This window comes from Diadema antillarum, unplaced genomic scaffold (assembly GCF_040938485.1).
Source record: "Diadema antillarum isolate AM-2024a unplaced genomic scaffold, OU_Dant_1.0 seq00000143_RagTag, whole genome shotgun sequence".
In the NCBI taxonomy this organism is placed as follows: domain Eukaryota; kingdom Metazoa; phylum Echinodermata; class Echinoidea; order Diadematoida; family Diadematidae; genus Diadema; species Diadema antillarum.
Window position 1 is genome coordinate 528,890 of NW_027271219.1, and position 1,888 is coordinate 530,777.

Consider the following 1,888-nt stretch of genomic DNA (forward strand, 5'->3'; position numbering starts at 1 on the left):
TTCTTTAGGGTAATATCTTAAAGCAGGAGCATTTCAATTCAATTCAATTTCATGGGTTGTTGAACCAGTGGCTTTCTAGTCTCCAGTACTTTCTTGGTTGGACTCTCTATTGTGACGTTATTATTTCCGAGAAGCACATACTCCCTTCTTTGGAGCGTGAGGTTCCTACTCGTATAGTAAACTCCATCACTAAATAAATTTCCCAAGCTTGTAATTTTGTAAGTATAATGCATTTCTACTTCTATGTTACTTTGTTTTCCAGGGCATAAACAGACTATGGCCTTGTCTGTCTTTACTAGATTGACCAGCATTCGATTGGTAGGCCTAATACTGCTTTCATATTTGGAAAAAGGAGGTAGCAGTCCTATATTCTCCTCCACATCTGCGACCGATAAAAAAACAGAGAGCACGTTGTGGAAAACCATCCATAGCGACGCATATTACGATGTTACAAAGTTTGAAGAAGAAGTTGCAACGCAGGTGACTGCAGGAGACTTCGGGAGCAGAGACGGCTGGACCTCGCCCACAGAGGTAATCTCCTCATCTTCACGAGTGGTATTTCACGACTCTGTGGATCCTTCCAGTGACGGATTTGGGTCTTATATCAGTCCTAGTGTCCAGACGTCTTCTGGATGGTCCTGGAAAGCCACAGTCTGGTCGTGGTGGTTAATCCTTCAGATGTTCACCGCCACGCTGGGTATTGTGGGAAATTCCCTGGTGATCATCGTCCTTTTCACCCGAAGAGAGCTCAGTCGCTCCACAGATACTTTGATTGGTGCACTGGCTGCAGCGGATCTCCTCGCGTCCGTGTTCATGATACCACTCCCGCTGCCAGTCACGGTCCCTTCGTCCGTTCTCGGACAGCTGTACTGCAAAGTAGTGTATACCTCCATGTTTCTGTGGGTGTCATTCGATGCGTCAATTTTCACGCTAACGGCTATAGCTGTGGAAAGGTACATCGCTGTGGCTTATCCCTTCCATTTTAAGCATTTAGTGACTCGCAAGAGGGTCATCATTGTTATTGTTGCGAATTGGATCTTGGGGTTCATGGTCACATCTTTTTTATTCAATGTCGCAAAAGTTGATAAAACTTCGAACAACTGCGCTTCGGTGTTTCCATCTAAAGATGTCCAAATGCTCATCGGAACTATTTTGTTCTTAATGCTCTTCGTTATACCCGCCTTGCTGTCACTTACCATGCAGGCAATGACGGCCCACGCCCTGCATCGCCAGTCTCTGGTGTTCCGTAAAGAAGGCAATCAGGAGGGCCTATCGAACCCTTCGGCTAGACATTTAGCCGCCAGGAAACGCGTCTTACAGATGCTGTTTATCGTAGTTCTCGTTTTTATTGTGTGCTGGGCACCATCGCAGTGTGTCTATTTCGTCTTTAACCTCGGATTACTTCCAGACTCGTACTGGTATAGTCCATTAAACAACGCACTTGTCGTCCTTTCCTTTGGAAACTCCTGTGCCAATCCGATCATCTACACAGTTCGTTACCCAGAGTTCCGCACGGCAATCGGAGAGCTGTTTTCCGCAAAGAAAGGGAAATCTACGACACCGTTATTCAGTGAGCGGACAGAGGGGAAACCTGTAAAATCTGTAGAGAGCGTTGACGCGTAGTCTATGTTTGAACTTAATGGAATGTAATATTTATGGCATTCTTTAATTTCTTCACTTTATGTAAGATTAAATGACATATTTTTCAAAATAAACATGAGTATAAATTATAAAATGATAAAATGCTCGTCATTTTATCGTTGACCTACCAGCGGACGTACATCAAAGATATTATTTTCCTTGCGAGGAACAACTCCTTGCTCTTTGCTTGACAATATTGTGCACAAAGTTATTTTTTTTTCTTTCTATGACAAAAGGCATCATTTTT

The 1,888-nt window shown here is 43.6% G+C and overlaps 1 protein-coding gene across 1 annotated transcript; it reads left to right on the top strand.

The window, feature by feature from the left end:
- Nucleotides 1-276: 276 nt before the first annotated feature.
- On the top strand, nt 277-1,623 carry LOC139727697 (allatostatin-A receptor-like). The gene has a single exon (XM_071638678.1). It carries the CDS (start codon nt 277-279, stop codon nt 1,621-1,623), a length of 1,347 nt encoding a protein of 448 aa, XP_071494779.1.
- Nucleotides 1,624-1,888: the final 265 nt, after the last annotated feature.

Bases quoted from the DNA above. Each gene is read 5' to 3' on its own strand.
- LOC139727697 (XM_071638678.1), top strand. From the start codon at position 277: ATGGCCTTGTCTGTCTTTACTAGATTGACCAGCATTCGATTGGTAGGC.